The sequence below is a fragment of the Hydra vulgaris genome, chromosome 12, assembly GCF_038396675.1.
Source record: "Hydra vulgaris chromosome 12, alternate assembly HydraT2T_AEP".
NCBI classification, from domain to species: domain Eukaryota; kingdom Metazoa; phylum Cnidaria; class Hydrozoa; order Anthoathecata; family Hydridae; genus Hydra; species Hydra vulgaris.
The window spans coordinates 45906130-45934088 of NC_088931.1; the positions used below are offsets into that span (position 1 = coordinate 45906130).

At 27.6% G+C, this 27959-nt stretch overlaps 2 protein-coding genes across 5 annotated transcripts in view; both read right to left on the bottom strand.

The window, feature by feature from the left end:
• Nucleotides 1–20868, bottom strand: part of LOC101236058 (putative neutral sphingomyelinase) — a 45738-nt gene extending 24870 nt beyond the window's left edge. The window contains exons 1-6 of one of the 3 annotated variants that reach the window (XM_065813437.1): nucleotides 20717–20868; nucleotides 18642–18691; nucleotides 10934–10973; nucleotides 7166–7262; nucleotides 3496–3572; nucleotides 2575–2758 (exon numbers count right to left, since the gene is read on the bottom strand). In XM_065813437.1, the coding sequence (XP_065669509.1) occupies nucleotides 2575–2758; nucleotides 3496–3572; nucleotides 7166–7262; nucleotides 10934–10968 (393 nt within the window). In that variant the 5' untranslated portion in view covers nucleotides 10969–10973; nucleotides 18642–18691; nucleotides 20717–20868. The remainder of the gene's footprint in view (nucleotides 1–2574; nucleotides 2759–3495; nucleotides 3573–7165; nucleotides 7263–10933; nucleotides 10974–18641; nucleotides 18692–20716) is intronic. The other 2 variants (XM_065813436.1, XM_065813438.1) reach the window with 2 other exon arrangements.
• Nucleotides 20869–23359: 2491 nt separating this feature from the next.
• Nucleotides 23360–27959, bottom strand: part of LOC100206317 (ubiquitin carboxyl-terminal hydrolase 19) — a 53488-nt gene continuing 48888 nt past the window's right edge. Inside the window, exons 10-14 of one of the 2 annotated variants that reach the window (XM_065813434.1) lie at nucleotides 26902–27824; nucleotides 26677–26823; nucleotides 26419–26582; nucleotides 24485–25499; nucleotides 23360–23470 (exon numbers count right to left, since the gene is read on the bottom strand). In XM_065813434.1, coding sequence (XP_065669506.1) covers nucleotides 24895–25499; nucleotides 26419–26582; nucleotides 26677–26823; nucleotides 26902–27824 — 1839 coding nt within the window. In that variant the 3' untranslated portion in view covers nucleotides 23360–23470; nucleotides 24485–24894. Of the gene's footprint in view, nucleotides 23471–24484; nucleotides 25500–26418; nucleotides 26583–26676; nucleotides 26824–26901; nucleotides 27825–27959 lie in introns of those variants that run through there. The other variant, XM_065813435.1, reaches the window with a different exon arrangement.

The following is a 27959-nucleotide window of genomic DNA, read 5'->3' on the forward strand; positions in this document are numbered from 1 at the left end:
GTGTGTGTGTGTGTGTGTGTGTGTGTGTGTGTGTGTGTGTGTGTGTGTGTGTGTGTATATATATGTATGTGTGTATATATATGTGTGTGTGTGTATATATATATGTGTGTGTGTGTATATATATATATGTGTATATATATATATATATATATATATATATATATATATATATATATATATATATATATATATATATATATATATATATATATATATATATATATATAAGGGTGGCCCTTAGCTGTATTGAAATTTTCGAAAGTTAAAATGTTGCACCTCCCAACCCCTGATCCTGTTCCAATCAACCAAATAAGGAACTGCGCAAAATTTCAGCTCAATCGGACAACTGCAAGGCAACCCTCAAACGCCTTTAAGTTGGAACATAATATGCATAATGATTAATTCCGTTCAAAAGTGACATACTCTTGTCTATATCGACCGTGTTCTTATTTACTACACCAAAAAGCTATAAGGCAAAAGCATTTTCATGTATAACGTCTATAGAATCAAAACATAATGTGAACCAATGAATCTTGAACATTGCTGTTTCATAAGACAGGATTTAGTAGCAGTTGGGTACTTTTTACCATCTCCGGCAAAGATCTGTAAAACAAATTGGTTCTCAATTTCATCTTTGGTGAGAATGTTATTATAATCCTGAATGAGTTTGACTCCTCTTTCCGCAACATCATTCACAACCACTATTTTTAATTCCGCTTTTGTAACCAGGACCATCCTTCCATACTGAAGGGTCTTTGTTCAGAAAATCGGTGCTGAGAGAAAATCTGTTGAAAAATATTTTTGTACCAGGAGTTAACAGAGATGGAAACTCGATGTTTGAAAAGGAAGACAAGCCTTTTTTGGGAAGAATGTATCTCATGACTTTTTTCTTCCTCCGCTTCTTCAACTTTGTCGAGCAAAACTTGAGCCATATTTGCCTTAACTGCTGGTGGAACATTGTCATCAAATAAAGCGAGAGCAACAGTTTCGGGCACTAAGTACCAGAGGCGGTTGGAAAATTTCTTTGCAGCAGCCTTACTGACTTTTGGATCTATGTCTCGATAATTGCCTTGAAAAGTTACTATTATTGCCAGCCTATCTACCTTTTCAACACCAGTAAGTGCTGAGAGCAGCTTTCCATCCCAGTGTAGCACTAATTCTTGGCAATCATTTAGATTAAAGTTTTGCTGAATTTCTGAGTGTCTTGCTTCTCTAAATTTTTTTCTAAGGCTTTGAAAAGAAGTGCGATTTATCACCAGGTTTTCAGTATCACATCCAAAAGCTTCTGCAGCAGCCATTAATATGTAAACCCCATTTCTGTCAGTAATTTTGCACCTATCAAAAACTTATGCGAGACGAGTGAAAAATGGCAATGTACCTCGTGTTGTTGGAACTTTTGCTGCTGCTCCTGCTGTTGATATTTGCTGAACGATGGCAGGTGAACTTTCACTGTTGTCACCACTATCAATTTCTTCACTGCTTGATGCTGAATAATCAGTTTTTGATGTAGAAAGCTCATGAGTACTAAAATGTTGTTCTATTTCTTCATAAGTCCTTTTTCTCCTGGCAGTTTTCATTGCAGTGCGCTTCAGTGCCCTTTTTTCCTTGTATTTTAGTTTGTGATCCACACCAAGCATAGACACTGGTCATCCTTTTTGGCGCTGAAGGATTAAGAAATTCTTATCCTCTTCATTTTTCATCTGCTCCAAAGCTTCTGAATGATCTGTTTGACATCTGAATAATGTCAAACAGATCATCCATATTGTCTACAAAGTTATCTCTTTTTTCTTTGTCTCCGCCTGCACCTCTCGTCAAATTCTTTTGTAAGTCTTTCCATTCATCATACAGTTTCAGTAACTTCTCAACACAGTGGTCAGTTCTTTTAGTAGGAATTCGTTCTTTTTGCCAAAAAATGGAAACTTTTTAAATCACCAGTATCGCACTTTCCTTTGTTGTAAGCTTTACAACTCTTACATTGTAGAAAAAAAAGCATAAAATTTGCCAGTTTGAAGGTAACTTGGCTCTGACGATTTGATTTGAAATGTAGCCAACAAGACAGACATGAAAATCTTTTCTTAACTTCTGTGACAAACTCCCAGACGAACTTGATGACATTTTACTGTCTAAAAAGAAGACAATCTAAAAGTCACTTTACACAAGCAGCACAAACAGTTTTGAAAACAGTTTTTAAACTTTTCACCTCAAAAATGACTCTCGGGGCAAAAATTTCGAAACTTCATGGATGATGAGGGTCAACTTACAGTTGCCTGATTACGCTAAAATTTTGTATAGATCATTATTTTCATGATTGGAACAAGAAATGGGGTTGGGAGCTAAACAATTTGAAAGTTTAAAAATAAGGGCCACCTTAATATATATATATATATATATATATATATATATATATATATATATATATATATATATATATATATATATATATATATATATATATATATATATATATATATATATATATAGACACATACACACACACACACATATGTAAAATTTATTTTTATTTTATAAAGCAAAAAAAGCTAAAAAATAAATTATTTTTATAGATAAACTTACATGGGTATTAAATACATATATTTCTTTTTGAGGATGTTGAATAAGAATACAGCCAAGACCTTTCCCTGCAAACCAGTCACCATAAAATACATTCCAAAAGTTTCCACCATACTTGTATTGAATAAAAAATGTATCAATTATAGGATAGCGAGACAATGATGCACATCCAGATCCAAGAAAACCACTAAATTTAAATGACTTACAAAAAAAAAAAGAACAAAGAAAGAAAAAAAATTCAAAAAGAATTTTTAGTTGAAAAAATTTTTTTCAAGTTAAATCATAGTTATCTGTATTTAATTATACTCAAAACCTCTTTAAACTTTACATAAAAATAATGACAAGACTTCATGTTAAGAAAACAGTTGTAAAATGAAGGAGTACATGCTTTTCTATTGCAAAAAAAATTTTTAATGACTCTGTTGTAAAAAAACATAGTTAAGGAGTTTGTATACCAAATCAAACAAAACTATAATATATAATAAATATATTTAAAAAATATAAATCTGTTGAAAAATACCAAGAATTTATAATATAAAAATGATTAAAGAGAAATATTTAAATTAGTTAGCATTGCCAATCCTGAGAGCCAATCAAAAACTTGAGCAATAAAAGACCAAAAATTGGTTCTGACAATAACCCTTAAAATCCACAAATTATTAATGTAGTAGTATGAATGAAGAGGAAAAAAGTTCAAAATATCTAATATCTAAATAGGTATGTAGATATGTTAATAGTTAGACTATTAACATATCTACATACCTCAGTGCTTTAACACAAAGTTTTTTTAAAACTAAAAGTATGCAAAATTCATCTACAAATATTATTTTATTTAAATAAAAAAATTATTCAAAACAAATTAAAAAAATAAATATTTCAAACTGCAATTAATGGAATATTATGTTACAAATAAGTACAGCTTACCTGTGAAAATAATGACAGTATGGGTAAACATGCTTTGTTTTAGCACAAATTAGTTCAAAATGACGATAAACCCAGACCTAAAAAATTTGATTTATATATATATATATATATATATATATATATATATATATATATATATATATATATATATATATATATATATATATATATATATACACACACTTTAATAAAAAACCGAAAAAAGATATTTAAGAAATTTTTTAAAACCAAAAATCTAAATGACAAACAAAATCTTAAAAAAAATTACAAAACCTATAGAAATTTACTTATAACACTTATTTGACAAAACAAAAAGAACTATTTTTCTAAATATTTTTCTATTAACAGCAATATTTTGAGGGTTAAGCGAAAGGGTATTAGAAGTCTTTTGAATAGGGAAGGTCTACATCTCATAACCATCTTGTGTATCTTCAAACAACACCATTATACATGGTCTATTTAAAATCTCGAAAATTTTTAAATCACTCTTTATTTCAGTCCCTAAAAAACTGCATAAAAATATTCACTAACCCCATACTGACTTCCATAAGTATTTAAAAATACCAAACTTTGACTCTATATTTACTAAACCTACTGACAAAATTAAAACAATATCTCTTATTCTTTCTCAAAATGATGGCAAGGCTTTTGGTCCAACCAACATCCTAACTAAATTATTCTTAAATTTCTTACATATGATATTTCTCCAATACTATCTAGACTATTTAATCTCACACTCATTACTGGTTATTCCCTAATATTTTAAAAACAGCACCTGTTAAAGCAATTAATAAAAAAGATTTAAAACAGCAATAACTACAGACCAATATCATTATTATGAAATATCAACAAATTCTTGAAAAACTAATGTATTCTTGTTATATTCACTTTCTTGATAATTTCAAGTGTTTTTATGGCCTTCAGTTTGGATTTGGTTTAAAATGCTCTGCTTCCTATGCTTTTTTAAGCATTACTGGATTCGTGGTGCAATTGATAGTGGTTCTTTTGCTTTTGGCATTTTTTATAGATTTCCGAAAAGTTTTTGATACAGTTATCTAAAAGATTTAAATTAAAAAGTTATATCATTATGGCATACAGAGTATCAAGCCTTCTAAAAAGCGCATTCGGCCTTGTTTGTCCACATTTAAAGTAATTTTTTCAGACAACTTGACCAGTTTTCTATATAGTAAGCATTTTAAGAATTTGCTGCAAAATAAACCTATAAGAAACTACAGAGAATAAAACAGCAACTCGAAGAAAGGAAACGAATACTATACGAAACAGAATATCTAAACAAAAAAACTAAAAAAAAAATTGAAAATAAAAAAACTAAAAATTGTCAAAAAAAATATACCTATATATTTGATATATATATCTAATATATATATTTTACTGTTTTTTTTTAAGAGTGTTAGTTATTTTTCACTGCCAAAATTAAAAAAAGTTGAGAAAGAAAGCAGATAAGAATATGACGAAAACAAAAACATTTTTTGATATACAATTTCTTTGCAACTTTTATCAGTCAGTATATTTAACAAATACTTTTTTATTTGCGCTAGTAATAAGGAAAATTTTAAAATTTGTTTTTCAAATGTTTTTGCTAAACTTGTCTGTTTTTATCAATGCACAAGAAAGCAAAAAAACTAATTGTTATTTGTTTGTTAAATTTTATTTTTTATCAAGTTTTTCATGCAAAATATAAAAAATTCATTAATACTAATGTTCAAATATGAAATATTTGGTTGTATTCACTACCCTTACATATCAAAACTTTCAAATGTTGTTATAAAATTATAAAATCATTGTTATAAAATATGTTTTTTTCCTTGACTTGTATCAAATTAAAAATAATAACCACCTTAATAATACATTATTTTTAGCAAATAAAAATTTGGTTTAATATTTTTATTTTTAACTTTCTCAGTAAATAAGTTTAGCTTTTTACCACAAATTATTGAAACATTATAAAAGTTTAAAAATGCAAACTGCTGTGGTCAGTGTGTCTAAAAAAATTACTTTAAACGTGGACGAACAAGGTATGCAAATGCACACGCTTCTCTGGAAGGCTTGGAGTATCGTCATTGATTGGTTTTCATTGTGCATTCAAAATTGTACTCAGTCTTGATTAATGCATTTGATTTCACAAATAAAGTTATCAAATGTGGTGTTTCACAGTGTTCTGTATTTCAACATTCATCATTTTGCTAATGACCTCGATCTTCTATGCATTAATAAATCACTTGCACAGCTTTGTGAAAAGTAAATTCAGATCTTCACCATTTGCATTATTGATTAAATAGTAATGATGCAAATGATGAATTATTTCTCTAAATATCAATAAAACTGAATTTATTGATTAACAAAAAAAAAAAAAAAAAAAAGATAGATAATGATAATGTGAAAATTAGAATGGTAATAAAGACTTTTCCCAAAATACATATAATATCTTTGGACTCTTTTTGACAAAAGCCTATCATGGTATAACCAACTGATTCAGTTAAAAAATTCTCACAAGCCAACAGTATGCTGTCTTTAATATGATACTAACATACTCTGATATCAATTTACTACTCCTTGTTCTACTCCCATCTAAGCAATTGTTGCATTGTTTGGGGATAAAAAAAGTTTATATTAAATCATATAATAAACAATTTACAAGGTATCTATAATAATTATGACATTTTCTCCTTTAGAACCAAAAATATCCAAAAAAGTTTTCTGAATTAAAAATTCTAAAATTTCGAGATCTTGTAAAGCTATATAATTGTCTTTTTGCGTTTGATTTTCTCCAATAATAATCTACCAAAATCATTTTGACAAAAAACTTTTTTTTGTAAAAACAAGTGATACCCATAAATATTACACTCGAAATACTGAAAATGGTAATTTTCACCCTTCTTTTTTCTGTCAAATATGGCAAACTCTCCATAACATACCGATGCATTTTTCACAGGAACCAATAATACCATTTATTTAAAAAAATTTTTTTAAATAATTACCCTTTAATTAGTAACTTTCTTCTTCACAGTAGAAATTAAGGGACTTTTATTTGAGTGTCTAACGAGTATTAGTTACATCTTTTATTACTATTGCTTCAATATATTACTGTACTGTAAATTTTTTATAATTTTTTTACTATTATTATTATCATTATACCTTTGTTTTAGTTGCCTTATTAATATTACATTTAATGATAGTGGTTCTGTAGTAATAATAGCTTTATAATAGCTTTAATTTTCATAATTACTTGTGCAATTGCTATGTTTATATTTATATTCTTACTTACAATTATTTTTAATGTTCATTTATCATAATTTATAATTTTTATTATAGATATTATTTCCACTCTTATTTTATACATCTTATTACTATTTTGGTTATTATTATTGCTATTATTAATGTTATCAGTTACTATTTATTGAAGCTTTTTTTTTATTTATTTTAAATACTCTGTTTTATTTTTTTTTTATTTTTTTTATTTTTTTAGGTGTCCCTCAATTGACTGGTTATTAACCTCTGGTGACACCTAACCTTATTTATGTGAGTTTGTAATTTATTATTGTAAATTTCATACTTTATGGTCAAATAAATTAATAAAAAATAAAAATTAAAAATCAAAAAAAAAATGTCTTTCATTTATTCTAAAAAAGAAAGTTAATAAAAAAAGTACTTCTTGCAAAGCAATAATGTCATATTCTCCATTTTTGAGTTCTTCTGCTAAAGCATCCATTCTCTCGTCAACATCTTTAGATATATAAAGCAAACCCCTATCACAAAATTAAATTTAAGTAAAATAAATTTTTAAGAAAAAAACAATAGACATAAATACATGCATAGTGGACATTAATACATGCATAGTGGGGATTATCAAAAAGTCAATATAATTGAAAAATAAACTAAAGAGATAACATTTAAAAATTTTCTTTTTCTTATTGTATTATTTTTATTTCTTGCATATTATTTATAACATACAGTTAATTCTCAATAACTCTAACTGCCAAGGGACCAAGGAAAATGGTTCAACTTAATAAATGTTCGACTAAAGTGAATTCCCAAGTCAAACTTTGGCTGATATGATATTTGTTATATATATTTGTTTGAGGCAATTTTTTTTCATTTAATGCTAAAGCATAAAAGTTTAATATACACCATTATACTAAAAAAAAAGTGAATATTTTTTCAAAGCCTTTGTCGTTTTTTCTTCTGTCTATGGAGACAGAAGATAAGCATCAGATATGGATCTGTGTCTCCGAATAAAATTTTTTAATTTTTTAACATTGAAAATACAGTTAATTCCTGGTTAGTCAAGCACCATTTAAAACAAACTTTTTTCCAGAACTGTTTTCTATAGTACATTGAAAGCAAGAACAATTACTTCACTCCACTTAAGCTGAACATTCATTTAATCAAAACATTTCCCTTGGTCTCCTGGAGGTTCGAGTTAACAGAAATTAACTGTATTTTAACAACACAATGACTTCCTTAATTATTTGCTAATAAAATTGCTTCTAAAAGCTAGCAATCTTTTATTAAGAAATTTATTAAAACTATAAAATATTTGCCTTAACAAACAATTAACATTATTTTATAATGGTTTATTGAAAACAGTATTTCATTGTGATTTATTTTTAACATTTTTATCGAAGCAATATTTTAGAATTGATAACAATCTATTCTATTCAGATCTAAGTGCAGCAAAAAAATATAAAAGTTATTAGGCTACTGTTATTTATAATGAAGTTTTTGTGATTTCCTAATTTCCCATACGAAAAGTTCGAGTTATGTGGATAAATTTGCTGAAAGGGGATGAAAAGATGCTTTGACTTAACAGAGTTCCAGTTGTCCAAGGTTGGACTTAACCGGAGAATAATCAGAAAATAGTAAATAATTAATAAAAATCGGTTAATAGTAAACAGATCATTTCAAGGCACCAAATGAAATAGTTCCAGATAACAAAAGTTCGAGTTAACTGGAATTTTTTTTTTTTTTTGTAATTTGCTGACGCTATCGTAAAAAGAAATCTTTGGAAATGATTACTTATGCTTTTTTAGAAAAATATATTTTTGAGGGAACTTAATGTAGCTATTATTTGAGCTCATTTATTTTTATAGTTTTTTAAGAGAAACTTATTTTTGTACCTGCATTTAGAAATTAATTCCGATTTTTTGTTTAATAAACATTCTTGGTTTGTATGTGTAATTATTTATAATATTTTTCTTGTAGGTATAGTATACCTTTTTTGGAAATATTGTTATATGCAGGCGCTGTTTTAAGGATGGACCAATTCTGTATAAAATCATCAAAACTTTTATCTTTTAATTCCACAATTTTTAAATTTATGTTTATTTCGAATTGAAAGCCAATATTTTTAAAATTTTTTATATCTTTTCTAATTTTATCAAGCTGTGGACCAGATTTTAACGCATTACTATTAAACCATCGTCACCATAAAGGCCTAAATCATTTATATTGAATATTTTACTTATAAAATCTAAAATATATAGTCCAACAAATTCACAAATTTCTGCTCCATCATAACTGCCCAATATTACATCAAAGCAGTCATGTATGTTTTTCTTTTTCCAAGTTTCCTTATTAAAATAAGGTAAGGTTTTTTTACAATGTTTTATTATACGGATTTTTTCTTCAGAAATAACTGTGTGGCTTTTTGCCACACAGTTATTTCTGAAATTTAATTGTTTTATCTAAAATATCTGCAGTTATTGAGGGGTAAAAATCATTAATATCAAATTGAATAAATGTACAGTCATTTTTATTTTCGATTATGGAGAACCAATTTATAACATCAGTGGTATTTTTCCACTGTTGCAAATTTAATTTATTTCTAAGAATATAATTAATTTTGTCCAATTTAACTTTGCTTACCTGTCCAATCTCACTTTTTGAGGGAACCAATAACCTACAAGGAAGTTTGATTTGAAAATTTGGTTTATGGTCTTTTAGTGTTGCGAAGGCTTGGGCAGGGGCAGTTTATTCGATTCTGTTATCAAGGTTTATTTTTTTAGCATTACTTTGCATTTCTAAATCACTTGAATTTCCATATTTTTTAGGGGCTTCCTCATAAGAACTAGTAATATTGTCGCATAAAATATTTTCATTTGAACTATTTTCAAATAGTTTTCTGCTGTGAGTTGGTAAATGTTATTTGTTTAATCAGCAAAAACCAAAATATTAGGGTTTGATTTAATTTTTTTAACATCTAACTTTAATTCTGTTTGAAATTGGTTTTTTATAGGGCAAAACTTTGTTGTTTTAAATAAATGCAATAGGTCATTTTCAAAATTTTCCAAATCAGGTATAAAAGATGTGGTATTTTTTGTGGTAGACTTTCCAACAAATTCTTTTAATGAAATGCTCACCTTTTTCAATCAAAGAAATAGTATAACTTTTTTCATCTAGTATAGGTATATTTTTCATCGAGTAAGTGAAGTTATTAGTTTCCATATTTACATGGAATGTTAAAACACAAATAAGAGTGCACAACAAGTGTTAATAAAGCGCCTAATATATATTTAAACAATTTTAAAACATATTCTACAAATTAGAGCGCTCAAAGTTCTTAAAAGAACAGAGCAATTATAAAGAAGTAGAAAATCACTTAACAAAAATTTTTTTCATTTAACACTGTGTTGAAATAACTTATTTATGGTGGATATTCTGAAAAAATAGGCACGAAAATAAGTTTCTCCTAAAAAACTATAAAAATAAGTGAGCTCAAATAATAATTAAATTAAACCCCGTATCCCCTACCCTACCCTCCTTCCTTTAAAAAAAATATATATAAAAAAATGTTTTTTAAAAAAGAAAAAGTAATCAATTCTAAAGAACTCTTTTTATAGTTGTGTCAGCATACTCCACAAATGTGTGAAAATTTACAGTAGTTAAGACATTTGCGATTTCTTGTAATTTAATTTTTGGTATAAATTGAAGCTTTATTAATTTGATCATTCATTTCTGATGAGTCTTTATTGATAAAACACAGTGTTAAATGAAAAAAAATTACATACACATATATACATATATATATAAAATTACATACACATATATACATATATATATAAATATTTAAGGCTTCTCTGGTTTCAAGTCACTTTTCAAAATAAATAAAAGTTATACTTGTAAATGATTAAAAAAATAATAATGGGCACACCAGAATTTAATGTTCAGGGGCACCCACATATATATATATCAATAAATTAACTAATAATATAATTCATACTATAGTATTTTAATAGGTTAATACAATTAAATATGTTAACAAAACTTTATAACACGGTGGCCATTACTTGCTCATTGACTTGTGTAATATTAAATACCAAACTTTTTTTTAAAAATTTTAAATAAAATTAAAAAAGCCTTTAAAAAGTAGATATTACCTTTTAAAGACATTTAAAGTAAAGATAAATTTATCACTTACCATACATTTAGAGTTAAAACTTTAATTTCAGCCATTTATACTGAAAAATAAAGAAATATATATATTTTATATATATATATATATATATATATATATATATATATATATATATATATATATTTTTGTCATATATATATATATATATATATTGTTGTCAGATCAGGTTATCCTGCTACTGGTAACATGTAACCCAGTACAATCTGCTTCATGTCCTGCTGCCTTGTAGGATACGCCTTTTTAGGCAAAGGCTAGGAGATGCCAACTCCGATTTAAAACACCCCCTGCCTTGGGGCTCTTGGTTGAGTAAAGGCTAGAGATGGTGTCTCGATAAAAATACTCTTCTTGGGCAGATGTTAAATGCACCCAGCTACTGTCTTGTAGAAGGCCTCCTAGGCAAAGACTTAAGGGGTAAACAGATTCTATCTGTTGACCAGCCTCGCACCCCTTCTTCATCTATTAGGCTGGCGCAGATGTATTTTTAATACATTGTTTCCAGTTTAGGATGTTGAATGCTGGATCTTCTTGACTCAATGCATGGGTTTGCTTGTGTCACTGTTTTTATGACTAGGCAACTCATTCTATTATCTCCTTATGAGGGTACAGCTCTAAAACTCAGTTTTATGGTTCTGAGGCCGGCTGGTAGTCAGGTTTCCCGAACTCTGTGGTAGCTCTCAGAGAGGCTGATTCCATCAACAGCTGAAAAATATCAAAGTATTAACAGTGCCATGTTGCGCATGGATGGTGTCCCTGTTTGTACTTTTGGTGTGCATTGCGGAGGCCACATTTGGAGCCCTTTGTTACGGCTTAGGGTTTATTAGTAGTAATGAGGCAATTGCTTGGGCTATTAAACAGTGTTCTGAGTACTATCTATGCTTTGAGTCAAGTTCTTCAATCTAATTTAAAAATGAATAAAGTACCAAAAACTATAAAACACAAAAAACCATCATCATCACCAAGTTCTCTAAATCTATCATTCACTAATATTCGTGGTCTTCGAAGTAACTTTTCTTCTGTTGAGTCTTATCTCTTGCAAAGTTCACCAGACCTACTTGCTCTTTGTGAGACTAATTTGAGTTCGGCTGTCTCATCTTGTGATCTTAGTGTTGATGGTTATCTTCCTCTGATTCGTAAAGACTCCAATAGTCACATGCTTGGCCTGGGCATTTACATTCGTAAGAATTCACCTGTTTGTCGTGAAACTAGGTTTGAATCCACAGACTATTCTTTCATGTGCTTTCGTTTAGCACCACTTCACTCTATTGCCTTTCTCTTTGTTCTATATCGATCTCCTTCATCTCAAGACTGTACTCTTTTTGATGTTATTTCTGATCATATTGACCAAGCCCTCTCTCTTTATCCATCAGCTAATATAGTTGTTGTCGGTGACTTTAATGCTCACCACTCTGAATGGCTTGGCTCTAGTGTCAGTGATTCTGCAGGCATTAAAGCCCACAACTTTTGCCTTTCTCAATCCCTAACTCAAATAGTCAACTTTCCAACTCGCTTTCCTGACAACCCTAATCATTTACCTTCTCTACTCGACTTATGTCTTGTTTCTGATCCTAGTCAGTGCTCAGTTTCTCCACATTCACCCTTAGGTGCTTCTGATCACAGTTTGATCTCTTTAAAACTAATATCTCATTCTTCTTCATCACCTGAATACCCCTACTATCGAACCTCTTACAACTACAGTAAAGCTGACTGGGATTCTTTCCGTGATTTTCTTCGTGATGGCCCTTGGGTAGAAATCTTTCAACTTCCTGTCGACAAATGTGCTTCTTATATAACTTCGTGGATTCAGGCTGGCATGGAATCTTTTATTCCCTCTCGACGATTCCAGGTCAAGCCTCACTCTCCTCCATGGTTTTCCTCACACTGTGCTGCTGCGATTGCCAATCGAAACCGTTACTTCCATATTTATCAGCAAAACAATTCTCCAGAAAACAGACGTCTGTTTATTACTGCTAGAAACAACTGTAAAAAGGTTTTGTCTAACGCCAAAACCCGCTATTCTCAGGTCATGAAATCTCGTATCTCATCTCAAAAATTAGGCTCTCACGACTTCTGGAGAATCTTTAATAATATCAATAATAAGGGCAAATCTATAATTCCACCTCTCTTGTATGGTTCAGACTTTGTCACCTCACCTAAAGACAAAGCCGAACTGTTTGCTAAAAACTTTTCATCAATATCATCTCTTGATTCCACTAATTGCGTTCTACCTGATATTGCCAACAAACAGGTTGATTCATTGCTTGACATTCATATCACTTCAGCATCTGTATCTAAAGTGATTTCCTGTCTAGACTCTTCTACAGCTTGTGGCCCAGACAACATACCTGTTATTGTCTTGCAGAAGTGTTCTCCAGAGCTGTCGTCTATACTCTCAAAACTATTCAACAAGTGCTTATCAGAGTCTTGTTTTCCAGCCTGCTGGAAAGCCGCATCTGTTATCCCTATCTTCAAAAATTCTGGGGAGCGATCTGATTTGTCTAACTACTGTCCCATAAGTCTTCTTCCTATCATAAGCAAGGTTTTTGAATCTTTAATTAACAAACACTTAATTTCTCATCTTGAATCTAATAACTTACTTTCTGACCATCAATATGGATTTCGATCTTCTCGTTCTACAGCTGATTTGCTAACAGTAATAACTGACAGGTTTTATCGTGCATTAGATGAAGGTGGAGAGGTTAAGGCCATCGCTCTTGACATTTCAAAAGCGTTTGATAAAGTTTGGCATGCTGGTCTTCTCCATAAGCTTTCTTCTTATGGTGTATCCGGCAACATCTTTAAGATCATTGAATCCTTCCTTTCCAATCGTAGCATAAAAGTTGTCCTCGATGGACAACACTCTTCTTCTTATTCTGTAACTTCAGGGGTTCCTCAAGGTTCTATCCTTGGCCCTATACTCTTTTTAATTTACATTAACGATCTTCCAGATATTCTCACATCTAAGGTGGCATTGTTTGCTGATGATACTACCATTTATTCTTGTCGTGATAAGAAACCAACACCCTCTGATTGCCTGGAGGGGGCATTTGAGCTTGAAAAGGATCTCACTTCTGCTACAGCATGGGGCTCACAGTGGCTGGTGAACTTTAATTCAGATAAAACTCAATTTTTTTCAGCCAATCGTTATCGCAATAATTTAGATCTTCCTATATTTATGAACGGTGATGTACTCGATGAGTCACCTACTCTTCATCTTCTAGGATTAACTCTTACTTCCAATCTTTCTTGGAAACCATATATCAAATCGGTTGCAAAATTAGCATCTGCTAAGGTTGCATCTCTTTATCGAGCTCGCCACTTTCTTACTCTGGATTCTATTCTCTACCTCTATAAATCTCAAATCCGGCCTTGTATGGAATACTGTTGCCATATCTGGGGCGGATCTTCTAATGATGCCCTTTCTCTTTTAGACAAGGTGCAAAAACGCATTGTAAACATAGTTGGACCTGCTCTTGCAGCCAACCTTCAACCATTATCACATCGTCGTAATGTTGCTTCTCTTTCTCTTTTCTACAAATACTATAATGGGCACTGCTCGAAAGAGCTAACGTCTCTTGTGCCATCTACTAAAATTCATTCTCGTGTTACTCGTCATTCAATTAAGTGTCATCCTTTTTCTGTGACTGTTCCTAAGTGCTCCAAAAACGCTTATTCGTCTAGTTTTTTTCCTCGAACATCAGCTCTTTGGAATTCGCTTCCTTCATCTTGCTTTCCTGATTCATATAATTTGCAATCTTTTAAATCGTCCGTCAATCGTTATCTTGCTCTACAATCTTTATCTTTTCTCTTACAGTAACTTCCTACTTTAATTAGTGGCTGCTTGCAGCCTTGTTGGAAGCGAAGATGTTTAAAAAAAAAAAAAAAAAAATATATATATATATATATATATATATATATATATATATATATATATATATATATATATATATATATATATATATATATATATATATATATATATATATATATATTAGGGTGGTTCAAAAAACAACATATTTGAAAAATATCAGCAGCTCGCACCTTAAAAAGTAAAAATAAAAAAGTTACACTGGATTTAATAAATTTTTTTAGAGGTGCCTTAAGACCCTTGAACATTTGATGGGTCCCTAATAATAATAGTAATAATAATAATAATAATAATAATAATAATAACAATAACAATAACAATAACAATAACAATAACAATAATAACAATAATAATAATAATAAAAGTTTTCAAAAGTATGTCTCGAATGCAGCAAAATTATATAAAAATTCTAAAATTGATAATCATTTTATATAAAAATAATTATTTTAGATTTTACTGAAAAGCATTTGAAACTTTTTATTTTAAAATAAAACAAGTGCATTTTTACACTTGTTTTATTTTAAAACTAATTTTTAAAATAAAACAAGTGTTTAACACTTAATTTTTTGATTATATCTGAAATTATCAAAGTTCTAATTTAGTTTTATTTACAAAAAGTACAAACAATTAAAAACGGTCCAAATGGTCCAAAAATTGAATATTGAGTAATAACTAAAACAGTGTAAATTACTTTAAAATACAAGCACTGTCAAGTATGTAAAATATTAGCACAATCATATTAGCACAATACTTTTGATTAATAATAAAATCATCAAACTGTAAACAGCATCACGAAATGGTAGTAATAGTCAATTATATAACTTGTTGTCCCAAAACGCACCACAAAAGTCATTTTACTGAAATTAATACTATTCAAAAAGTTTAATTCCAGATATTTTTGTAAAACCAGAATAAAAAGAGGATAAAAAATACTCTCTGAAAAATATAAACTTTTTAAAATTGCAAATTAGCAAATTGTCGTTGTATCGCTTAAGAAAGTACGCAAACTTTTTGATGTTTTTTAAAAAATGATTATTACTTTTGAAATTTTTACATAATTTTGCTTCATTTGAGATATAACAGGAGTTTTGAAAAACTTTGTTAAAATACTTTTGAAATAAATAATAAAATACTTTAGAATTTTTGTTTTCTAATAATATTAGAGACACATTAAATGTTTAAGGGTCTTGAGGCATGCTTATAAATTTTTTTTATTAAAAAATTTTTTATCATATAGAACACATTAAGGTATATGCTGCAGATATTTTTCAAAAATTTTGTTTTTTTGAATCACCCTTATATATATATATATATATATATATATATATATATATATATATATATATATATATATATATATATATATATATATATATATATATATATATATATATATATACTCCTAACTGGTTGTCAGAAAGCTTTTCAGTATTTTGTTGACACAAAAAAAAAATTAAAATGCATGATCAGAATTTTTTTTTTATTACTTGATAGACTGTCTGCCTCAAACAAACCCTCAGTCAATGTAGCAGCACTCCCTTGCGAATCAGGCTATAAAATAGTCAATGTAGCAGCAGTTCGTTGCAAGTCAGGCTATAAGATAGTCGATGTAGCAGCACTTTCTTGTAGCAGCAGGCTATAAGATAGTCGATGTAGCAACACTCCATGCATGATTTACAGTAAAAAAAACAAAAATAAAAACATTGTTAATATTATTAAAAACATTCAAAATGTTTTAAAAACATTAAGAACGTTTTTAAAAACATTCTGGTCAATTAAATTTGCGTTGTTGCGGGTTTTTTAAAAAGTGATTAAATTCCAATTAAATTAATGGTTTTAACTTTATGACAACACAGAAATGTTGGATGAATGTCAATAGTATTTAAAAGCGACATATTTGTTGCCAAAATAATCATTTTTTACCTTCCGTACTCTCAAATGCAACAATTTATAGTACTATATATATATATATATATATATATATATATATATATATATATATATATATATATATATATATATATATATATATATATATATATATATATATATATATATATATGTATATATATATATATATATACATATATATATATAGACTGTATATATATATATATATATATATATATATATATATATATATATATATATATATATATATATATATATACAGTCATGAATAAAAGTTTGCAACCACTGCAATTTTTTACAAAAACACTCAAAATTTAGAAAAACAAGTAGTAAATTATAAATCAGTACATATATTTCGAATGTTTATTCACACTATACAGGTTAAACAGCATTTAGTATTTACAATGAAATCCTTTATTTTTGAGAATATTTTCAATACGTCCTGGCAGGATGTATTGAAAATATTCTCAAAAATATGAGTATACTTGAGTATACTGATGGCAGCTTACCATCAGTATACTCAAGTAAACAGCACCATTGATCGTTGTATTTTTAGGCATAATCCAAATGCCGGCACGACCGTTATCAGAGACTGCTCCCCAAACCATAACTTTAGGAGCCTGTTTGACTGTTGGTATAACGTACTTTGGATTATGCCTCTGATTTGGTGGGCGTCTGACATGTCTACAAAATGAGTAGAATTGCATGAATGTTGTCTCATCTGAAAATATCACTTGTTTCCACTGGGCTAGTGTCCACTGCCTGTACTTCTGACAAAACGCTATGCGATCGCAAATATTCTTTGGTGAAAGCTTCGGCTTCCGTGCTGGTCGGTAAGATTTCAAGCATGCATCAAATAATCGTCTGCGTATTGTCCGACTGTTTGGTTTCTTGGATGGTGATCCAGGCAGTTTGCCTCTAATGGCACTTGAGGATGCTCTTGGTGATTTTTTTGCTGCCTTTATTATAGCATTATCCATACGGTTGCTTGTAACCTTTGGGCGACCAGCGCGTGAACGGGATTTAAAACTTTTCAGCTCTTGATTTCTCTTTACAGTAGCTACAACAGTGGAATGTGAAATACCGAGCTTTTTGGCCATCTGTCTTATAGAAATGTTCTCTTTGTACAAAATAACAACCTGAGCTCGCTTTTCAGATGTCAGTTCTTTACCGCGTACCATTTTAACTAGTACTGCTTCAAATAAGGTCTCTGTAATATAAAATGTTCCAAAATATTTCAGTTATATCTGAAAATAAACATGTAAACATCAATTTTAGTCTCTAATTGACAATTAGCACAAATTGGTACAAAATTGTAGCACTAAAGTAGCCCAAAAGCAATTCAGAGTAGAATACATTAAAAAATCGCAGTGGTCGCAAACTTTTGTCAATGACTATATATATATATATATATATATATATATATATATATATATATATATATATATATATATATATATATATATATATATATATATATATATATATAGCTATAGTAAAGGTGTTAAATATACTGTTTGTGGTAAAAAACAGCTCTTAGCTACACTATGGTATCTAAATCGACAAAACTAAGGGTAGATTATAACAAAACACATTAATTTAATTGAGGAAACTAATAAGATTTAATGTTTTTTTTAAAAACCACAAAAATGCAAATTATAAAACTAGAATGATTTTATTTTAATTTTTTTTCAAATAAAAACATTCTGACTGTTTTATTTTTATTTTTTTACTGTATAACATGCACAAAGTGTTGCTACATTGACTATGATTTAATAGCCTGCTGCTACAAGGAAGTGCTACTACATTGACTAATGGTTTGGTAGGGACAGGCAGTCTATCAAATAATAAAAAACATAAATGTTAAAATGAAGTGAATAAAAGGAATTATGTTTATATGAGAGATCTTTATAGCTTAATATATACTTCACATACATCAACTTATGAGCTAGGATGCAGGTATCAACAAAAGACTGAAAGTGAACCTGAATTAAAACAAAAAATTAAAAAGAATGTGAATAAATTAAAATAAATAATAACAAAAATTAAAACATTAATTTACTAATTATAAACTTTTTTTATCAAAATGATTTTTTTGCCTATGACATGGAAATTTCAACATTTGTTTTAATAAGAAACTACTAGTTTATTTTGATGCTTAAAATAGTTTTAGAAAAAAAAAATTCTGACAAAATCACAATTTTTGAAAAATAATAAAAAGTTTAGTCAAATGACAATAAATCATATAAAACGCAACTGTGAAATTTTCAATATTTGTACCTAATTATTATTTAAATTGCTTATTAATTTAAAAACAAACATGATTTTTTTTTCATTTCTTTGAAGCATTATAAACTCTGTGTTTTACCAACATTTTAAAATTAATGAGCAATTCAATTAATTTTAAAATATTGGCAATTATGGTAATTTTGATTGCTATTAAAATCATTTCTCTGTAAATCTTTGAAAATATACAACATTAAAATTTCAGCAACTTCTTTATCTCTGCTTTTCATTATATGCTTTTAAATATGATAAACAAATCCCTACATCAGGTGTTATTCTTGCAAGAACAGGTAGTCAACAACTAATCAGTTGCTGGTATCTGATTGCGTCAATTGCACAATTCTTATTGTGTCATTATTTCTTATTTCTTCTTGTGCCATTATTTCTTAGTGTCCCATAAATATAATTCTAATGATTTTTGCATTGCAAAAATCATTAGAATTATATTTAATTGAATCTTATTTAGAAAATTTTTGTATTATTGCTTGTATGAAAAACCTAAAATTCTCTTCAATAAATGGTTAAATTATTGCCCTTTAACATGTGACCGAGTTATTAGCCATAGTGTTTGGAGATAAACAGATTGACAAAGTTCAAGATAAGTTACAAACAGGTACTTTACAAATTTTTGCAGATCTTTCTTTACATTTTTTTCATAAGTACACATCTTTTCCTTTATAAAAGTAGTTCTTAGGTTCTTTTTGTAAGTACACATGAGTTCTTTTATTAAGTACACATTATAACAAAATTAATAATGTATATCAAGGTCTTATGTTAAATCGTATAGCCTAGTGAAAATGTTAAACTGGAATTTCTAATTAAAAATATATTTTGAAATTATTGGAAATAAAAAAAAATTTACACTAAATTGAAAAAGTATAAGTACACTAAAGAAAAAAAGTATAAGTACACTAGGGTGGTTCAAAAAACAACTTTTTTTAAAATGTTCTACTGCACTTAAACTAAATGTGTTTTAGATAATACAAAAATACTAGGTTTAAAATTTTTTTGAATAAAAAATATTTTTAGAGGTGTCTCAAGACCCTTAAAAATTTGACAGGTCCCTAATATCTTTAAAAAAAAGCTTTTCTAAAGTATGTTAAACTGGTACTTCAATATTTTGTAATTATGTCAGAACGAAACAAGATCATCAAAATTTTATTACATCCTTAACGTTTTATGCTTCACGTTCTTCACGGAGCTTCATTTTGGTATTTCAAGAGCAAAAGTTTTTTCAAAAAATTGCAAACTTTTTTAAAGATAGGTAAGATTTATTATTTTTTTTTTTTTATGGCTGAGATAATTACTTTTTATTTTAGTATATTCTTAAAAGATACAATGTTACTTAAAAGATACAATGCTACTTAAAAGATACAATGTTAATTTTTTTTTTGCAATTATTTTTTTGTTATTTTGAGTTTTTTTGAGTTCCATTAAAAAAAGCTCATTTGGAAACTGGTTTCTTAAGATAAGATGATTGGGTGTGTTGAAAATAACACAATTTTTGGCATTAAGATTTTTTTTAAAATGAACTATTCATTTATATTCTTTAAAAGGAAAGAATAAATTATGATAATCTGCAAAAATAAATATAAATATTATAATATTTCGGCTGCAAAAAACAATACACTGTTAACATGCTCAACTTATGCAAACTTCCCCTATATGTATACTATAGTAAAAAAGTACAAGTACACTAAAGTAAAAAAATATAAGTAAATTACCTATCAAATCATTAATTACTTAATTGTTTACTGTGTGAAATTTTCCAAACTATTTTTGTGAAATTTCCAAATTTGAAATATCAACATCGATTATTTAGAGTTTTTAAAGTTTTTCAAATTATTAAATAATCTAAAAAAAAAATTGATAATACCAAATTAATATTGATAATAACATTATTTTGTACAATAGCTTTTTTTTGTAGAGTGAATTCCAGAACTGATGTTTCATGAAAAAAATATAAGAATTTTCATATAAGAATTTTCAGAGCACTTAGGAACAGTCGTAGTAAAATGATGAGACTTAATTGAATGACGATTAACACAAGAATAAATTTTAGTAGATGGCACAAGAGACACTAGCTCTTTAGAGCAGTGTTCATTATAGTATTTATAGAAAAGAGAAAGAGAAGCAATATTACAACGATGTGATAATGGTTAGAGGTTGGCTGCAAGAGCAGGTACAACTATGTTTACAATGCGTTTTTGCACCTTGTCTAAAAGAGAAAGAATAAAAACAGATGAAAAAAAAACCAATAATTTAATCAAGTAATCATAGTAATTGTCAAAATAAATAAAAAAGTAATTCAAATTATAATTTATTATTAATTTATTAATGCCATCAAAACAATTTGAAAATGAGAAAAAAATCTTTCACATTTATGAAGAAAATCCATGAAGGAACTACAAACGAGTCTAATAAGCTACTAGAACTCCTTTATCTACTGATGGAAGGGTTATAAAACAATATAAAAAAACTTAATCCATCGAATGAGCTAAAGGATTAGAAAGAGAGAAAATTTTCAACAATAAATCAGTTGTAAATGATTTTTTGGTAAGAAAAGTGAAGAAATACTACAACTATAAGTCTTTAAGAGCAATTTAATACGCAAATTGTTCTGACAAACAAAACTCCACTGCCAAACACGAGCGCAAACACTTTACACCCAAGTTTTGACAATATTGAATGACTGGATTTTGATGGATGACAAGACTTACATAAAATGTGACTTAAGTCAACTTCCTAGTGACAAATATTATACTTCAATTGTTTGTAGCAGTGTAAGCAACAAGTATAAATACAAACTTGTGAACAAATAAGACAAAAATTGCTTTTATGGCAAGCAATTTGTAGTTGTGGAAAAAAAAGCAGAGCTTTTGTGACGCCATCAACTTTGACATCAAAAATTTATATTCAAGAGTGCTTTCAAAAACAACTTTTGCCACTCCTTCAATTGCACACTAGACCTTGTTTGTTTTGGTCTGACTTAGCTTCGTGCCACTATGATAAAAAAACTTTGAAGTGGTATAAATTGAGAAAGGTTAACTTTGTACCAAAAAAGCTCAATTCACCAAATTGCCAGCAATTCTGGCTCATCAAAAATTATTGGGGTATTGGCAAAGGATATTTGTGTAAAACAGGCAAGACTATTAATTCAGTACAAGAGTTGCTGAAAGCATGGTCAACCATAAGCAAGAAAATGCCAATAATAGTTGTACAGAAGTTGATGGGCACCATCATCAGCAATGTACAAAGATTTTTTTAGAAATAAAGAAAAATTTCGAAACTAAAAGCATTTTTATACTCTTTAATTCCTTAACTTTAAATAAAAATTATAGAAATTTATAAAAAACAGTTATTCTATATATTTTTGAAAAGATTTTCCTTTCTCATTTTTTCGATCTTATGCTTTATGATGAAAAAGATATATTTTATTATACTAGTTTACATCAATTTAAATATTTTTTCAGCTGTTACAAGTTAAATTCCATTTAAATATGATGAAAAGGATATTTTATTCTGATATATTTATAAATAAAAGCTGTACAATATTCACATTAATAACCCTGTTTGTTGTTTAAGGCCCCAAATTCAACAAATATCCTTCATTATTTACATATTTTTCATTTTAGGTTAGTACAGTGACTAACCCAAAAAAAAGATATAAATTTAATTTTTTCATCTTGAATTTTGAAAAAAAAATTTCCAGGTAATACTTTATGCTGATTTTCTAAATAAAAAGAGTTTAAAAGTAATCTGGATTATATACCTTTAATTTGCAAAATTTAAAAAAACATTTTTGCAAATAAAATATATAAAGATTCAAAACTGAACCTGGAGCAAAATAATGGAAAAAAAATTATTCTTCTGTTATATTTTAAAAGATTTTTAAAAATAAAAAGTAAAACAAAATAATTATGATTTACCAGCAATAATTCAACCAGTTCAAAAATCAGGAAAAATCTTTGATCTATTTTATCAGTCACTTTAATTTATTTTATTAGCCACTTTAACTTATTTTGTCAGTTACTTAATACTTGGTAGCTGCTATTGAACATTGACAATTGTTGATTAAATGCTTTGAAATATTCTTAATTTTTTTTTTATGTTTTAAACTTTTAAGAACTCAACAAATAGAGAAAAGAATAACCCAAAATTTAATTAGACACAATTACATAACTATTAAAATTTGCAGCACTATTATAACAATGTGGCATAACCAAAACAAATAGAATAAATTACAACAAAATTAATTCTTTTTCATTGAATTTAATCAAACAATTGCAAATGTTCTGATTATTTTATCAAACACTTGCAAATGTTCTGATCATTTTAATTAAGAATATATGTAAAAACTTGTCAGATAAAATTTTCGTAATGAATTATTATTCAAAAAAATATTTTTAATGATGATGATGCTCAGATTCTTCAACTTGATCAGGAATGACCCATACTTTGTCAGCTTCATAATGGCTCTAAAATTAAATAAATTTTTATAATAATCAAAATAATGCTTAATAATGAAAGAAACTATTTTAAAATAATTTTAAACACAAATTTAAATTTTGAACAAATTAAAACAACTTTCTAATAATAAATTTCATGTGGTAGTGGTGTAATGGTAAAGTTTTTTTTGCCAGAAGTACTAAATTCGATTCCCATTGTATCTTTGGTACAAATCAGGGAAATAATGGAGACCAACTTAAAAGAATCATAATAGATGTAAAAAACCCAGAAACAACAGAAAATATAAAATGTCAAAAAGCAAGACAACAAGGCTTTGAAGTAAACAAGACTCATGAATTACCATGGAAGTTAAGTTCTAAGTGAATACAAGCTTGTAAAACAGTGTAAATGTGATCTTTAGCTGCCTGATTATCATTTTTGATGTCCAACAGATAATAACATCAAATTATTATTAATCTTATTTTTAAAAACAAACGAATCTAAGAAATACTGCAATTGTTGCTGCACATTATGATATCAGAAACCTCATAAAACTGTTGCTGCACATTATGATATCAAAAATCTCATAAAACTGTTGTTGCACATTATGATATTAAAAATCTCATAAAACAAAAAACTTAAAAATCAAAATGCATCAGCTGAATTGAAAAGTATGAAGTAGTAAGAATCTAAGTTCTTTGTGATAAATATTCATAGAAAAATATGAAGTAGTACGAATGAAAGTTCTTCTAAAAATCAATATAATCAAATAAGATATTTTTATGCCAAAATATCACCCTTTATAAGGCATATACATAAACACACTAACACATACATAATTTATGTAAAAGTGTGTGTATTTATATAAATAATATAATATTTATATAAATAATACAATATAATATATATATATATATATATATATATATATATATATATATATATATATATATATATATATATATATATATATATATATATATATATATATATATATTCATATATACATATTTACAAATTTACAAGCTAATTTAAAAACTCACAAATAATGTTTTCCAGTCATGTTTCAGTCTCCATAACATCCAAAACCAAAATAAGCCACCGAAACCTTTTGCAAGAAGTTGTTGGCTGCGACTAACGTGAGGAAGTTTTACTCTATTCATTGGATCCATTATTATTTTTACTTTCTGATATAAATAAACATTTAGCATTTAATTGTATGTAACATTTTTATGCTATAAAGCAATATAAAAAAAAATTTATTTATGTAATATTTATCATGGATCAGTATTCTGTTAAAATGATTTCACAGAATATAAACAATCAAAAAAAAGATTTTTACAATATAACCAAAACATTACAAATTGAAAATATGTATTCAAAAAATAAAAAAGTAAAAAAACTTGATTGTTAAAAAAAATGTTTTGAACATTACAAAATTTGAACAACAAAATTAATCTAGCTCATCTTCATTCATATCTATAAGATTCTGAATTACATTCCCACTATCATCATTTGTTACACAACATTGAGAAATATCTATTAAATTCAAGTCACAATTAAATTCAGATAATTGGAGCTTTACAGTGTCATGCAAATCTAAGTTAATATTTTCATCCATTCTATAATTACAGTCTAAACTTGCAATATTTTTTGTATCTTGTTCAAGTTCTTTAAGTTCAATTTTTCCGAAGCTAGAAATACAATTCAATGACTCCTCAGAGAACTTTGTAAATTTTTTAAATTCAGAAAATCTATCAGTCGTTGTGAGATTTTTTCTTGTTATTTTTTTATCTTCTGTCAGTTCAAAACTATTTTTATATATATTTGCAAAAGAATCAGTACTTTCTTTGTGAACAACTAACTCTGATTTTTTTTTTGTGAGAGGACTATTGTCAGAAATGAAGACATTAGTTGCAGAGCTGTATAATGGACACCTATCAACTTTTAGTAATTCAGAAGTACCACGTAATCTGTATACTAAAACATATGCATTTGATGAAACAACTTTTTCTGGTTTGATTCTGGTGGCATTCTCATCATCAAACAGCCTCCATCCTATAGTTATATTTTAAAAAAAGTAATAAAATCTGGAATACCAATAAAATTATTATTTTTCTTATTTTATACAATGACTACACTGGATAATACTTACAAAAATTATTTTATGGGTGTCAGGTAAAATATTTGAAATATTTTTATGATATATTAGTACTGAAAAATGTACTTGAAACTTCTTTAAAAATAAAAAGCATTTGTTTTTATTAACGGTTTGTACAAAATGGTGTATTTGTCTAGTTTATAAAAACCCAACACAAAGTGATGGATTACAAACAGTATGGTAAACTGATGAGTTTAAAAAACTTTTATGATTTAAACTTTTTTTCTTTAATGAAAAATGAGGTCAGGGGGGGGGGGGGGTGAGTAGAGGACATCACATATCTGATGATATCTATGCAGATAATTGATGTCTCTAAACACAAAATATCATTTTTCTGAAAATGAGAAAAATGTGAAATCTGTGGTTTTTTACCTGAGTGGTCTAAAATTTATGTTATTATATGCTAAATTACTAGTAATATCTAACTAAATAATAGTTATATGAACTGTTAAATTATTCTCTCAAATCAATGTATTTAATGTATATTTTTTGGGAGATACTTTATGAATATTTTAATGAGGTTTTGGGAGGTGCAATCAAAAACCGATTGTGGTGTTATGATTTCGAAATTGTAGCAAAACAATTAGTTATAATAAATGAAATTAATAAAGGAGGCAAAATTTATAGAAAAGAACAATAACAATAAAAATAATGTTATTGTTTTATATAAAAATATTTTTTTTCATAATTATATGACATATTTTTTAATTAAAAGCTTTAAAGAACAGAGAAAATTTTTAAAGTTCTTTTTTAAAACGAATCGAGATAAAGTACAAGCTAATTAAAAGTAATAAAATCAAAGAACAAATAAAAAACCTCCTTCTTCTTGGTCATTATGATTAAACATTTTGGCCATACAAGTATAATGACCCATTCTCATAGTACCATGGTGTGATATAACTCCACAAAGATCATAGATTAAAGGATAATTAATTCTATCTAATGATTCTTTGCATACATATGGTGACATATCAAAATTACTGCAAAAAATAAAAATATTTTGTTATACAAAATAAAATTATCTTAAAAAATGCAAAAATGTGGTGAGTTTATGACATTTAAGCCACAAAATACCTTAAAGGGTATGAAACTGATTTTGTAATTTTTTCACCATACTCGCCAAAGGAGAATCTTTTGAGATGTAGTAATAATAAACAAGAAGGCATGCTAATTGCCATTTCCTTTTTTGCTATTTGAAAAGATTTACATTTGGGACATTTCCTAAAAAGATTTGAATTGATATCAATTTTTGAAATCTAAAAATGATATAAATAAATCACTAAATAATCTTTAACTAACCATGACTCATTTCCATCGAGCTTTTCAGGCTCCATAAATAACCGAAGACTGTCTGACAATGTAATGTGCTCCTCATCAAGAGGCGTTTCTTTAAACAAAGTTTTATAAAATTCACAAACTGGCTCCTCCTTAGTGAGAACTTTTTCTTCTGGGCTATTTTGCCATTCAACAATTAAACAAACACCTTTTAGAATAACCTCGCTAAAATTATCTTTCGAAACAATTATGGCAGTATCATCATTAACATTCATCTTATCTGAAACTTTAATTAAAATGTTAGATTTTGTATTATTTTCCAAATTTTTATCAAGTAAATAAGTAAAGTCCACAGAGGTATTAGCTCGCATTTTCAAAGAAGATTCCAAATATTCGTACGTCAACTCATTCTTTTTTATGTTGATATAAAATGGAATTCCAACTTGCATTTTTAAGTCTTTAGAACACAAAAATTTGTGAGATTGCCAATGTTTAATTTGACAATCTCTACTACAGTAAGAAACAGCAAAACATTTGGTGCAACGCTTAAGTTTTGTTAACAAATGTTTTTCTCTTTTGTAACAAAAGTCACAACAAACAAAGCTGTTAGCATTTAAAACATACTGAAAAACAGGTAATGAAATATCTTCAATCACTTCACAAGCTATAATATATTTATACTTAAATAGCGATGCAAGTGGTATATTTGGATCAGTAAAAATTTCAGATAGTCCAGAAAACAATCGAATAAAACAAGGTAAAATTTTAACATAGGATTGAAGCATATTTAGAAGATGCCAAACAGTTGCGTTTGGTGTTGATACTTGTAGAGGAATCATTAGTGGAATAGCATCCATTTTAGATGGAAAGAAGAGAACTCGAAAACAATGCTTTACAGATGGAATTGGTAACGATATCTGTGCACATGGATCATACGAATGAGATACCTTAAAAAATATATTAATTTAAAAAAACCATAGCAATTAATTAATAGTAAATTGAGTTTTTTTCAGGTAACAAAAAATTATTTTTAATTATCAAAGATAAACTAATTTAAAAAAACAAACTATATAGTAAAATAA